The sequence below is a fragment of the Gavialis gangeticus genome, unplaced genomic scaffold (genome assembly GCF_001723915.1).
Source record: "Gavialis gangeticus isolate Ggan-Ray unplaced genomic scaffold, GavGan_comp1, whole genome shotgun sequence".
Lineage (NCBI taxonomy): Eukaryota > Metazoa > Chordata > Crocodylia > Gavialidae > Gavialis > Gavialis gangeticus.
In genome coordinates this window covers 35,541,054-35,542,056 of record NW_017728995.1, presented here as the reverse complement: position 1 = coordinate 35,542,056, position 1,003 = coordinate 35,541,054, and the positions used below count along the sequence as shown (strand labels likewise).

At 71.1% G+C, this 1,003-nt stretch overlaps 1 protein-coding gene across 1 annotated transcript in view; it reads right to left on the bottom strand.

Annotated features, from left to right (window-relative positions):
• Nucleotides 1-737, bottom strand: part of HRASLS (HRAS like suppressor) — a 3,852-nt gene extending 3,115 nt beyond the window's left edge. Inside the window, exon 1 of the mRNA XM_019503065.1 lies at nt 662-737. Coding sequence (XP_019358610.1) covers nt 662-737 — 76 coding nt within the window. The remainder of the gene's footprint in view (nt 1-661) is intronic.
• Between the last annotated feature and the right edge of the window lie 266 nt (nt 738-1,003).

The window sequence follows — 1,003 nt, the reverse complement described above, 5'->3', positions numbered from 1 at the left end:
TCCTCGCACGGGACGGGGCCGCAGCAGAGTCTGGGTGGGAGCCCCCGCCCGGAGCCGGGGGGGACCCCCCTCGCCCCGCCAGCCAGGCTCCCGCGGCCCCGCGCGGAGGCCCTGCGTGAATCTACCGCGGCCCTGGCCTGGCTGCCCGAAACGCGGAGGCGGCCGGCCACGGACCCCCCCACGAGCGGCCCCTGAACCCGTGGGGCCAGCGGGGATTTAGGGCTTCGGCCGCGGCTGTCCCCCGGGGAGAAACCCGCGCTGCGTGGCGGGGCTGAGGCCGGTTGCGCCTCGGGGGCAGGATCCGGCCCTCGGTGCGAGCGGAGGTCCGCGGTCCAGGGTGGTGGCAAACCGTGCTGTTATTTTACACGCGGGTGGATTTGGTCAGGCCAGAGCCCCCGTCGTCATCACCATGAAATGCCCGCAGAGGAGGGAGCAAGCAGTCTCCAGAAAGGGGGCGAGTCCGGCGCAGCTTTTAGGAACAGAACCAGCGACGTTCAGGCCCCGGGCGTGCGCGTCACCGCTGCGGCTTGCGTGGCACGGGGGCAGTCCCGGTGTTCGGGGGGCAGCTCGGGCTGCAGGCGGGCGGCAACGGCGACGCCGAGACTCACCGGTGCTCGTCCTCGGGCGTCAGCGACGTGTGTCTGCTCCCCGTGGCACCCGCCTCGAGTCTGGGATGCTGGCAGGCCTTCCCCGTGGCAAAGCCTCCCTGCCTGCAGCTGCACGGCGCAGGTATCCATGGCAACTCAGGAGATGCTTGCAATCTGCAGCCGGGCCGGCTGTGCGGGAGGCTGAGGCGCGCGACACCGAGCGCCCTCCACCCGGAGCTCCCGGGGGCGAGCGGGCACAAGGAGGGGGCGGTCGCCAGTAATAGCAAGCGGATGCTGAGCACGCAGGGCCGACGCCGTCAGAGCGGCTGCGACCTCTGCACGCACCCGCAGCAATTGGTTTTTGCCTGAGCAGGGGCTCTTACACCCAATGGAAAGAAGGGGTCATCACCAGGGAG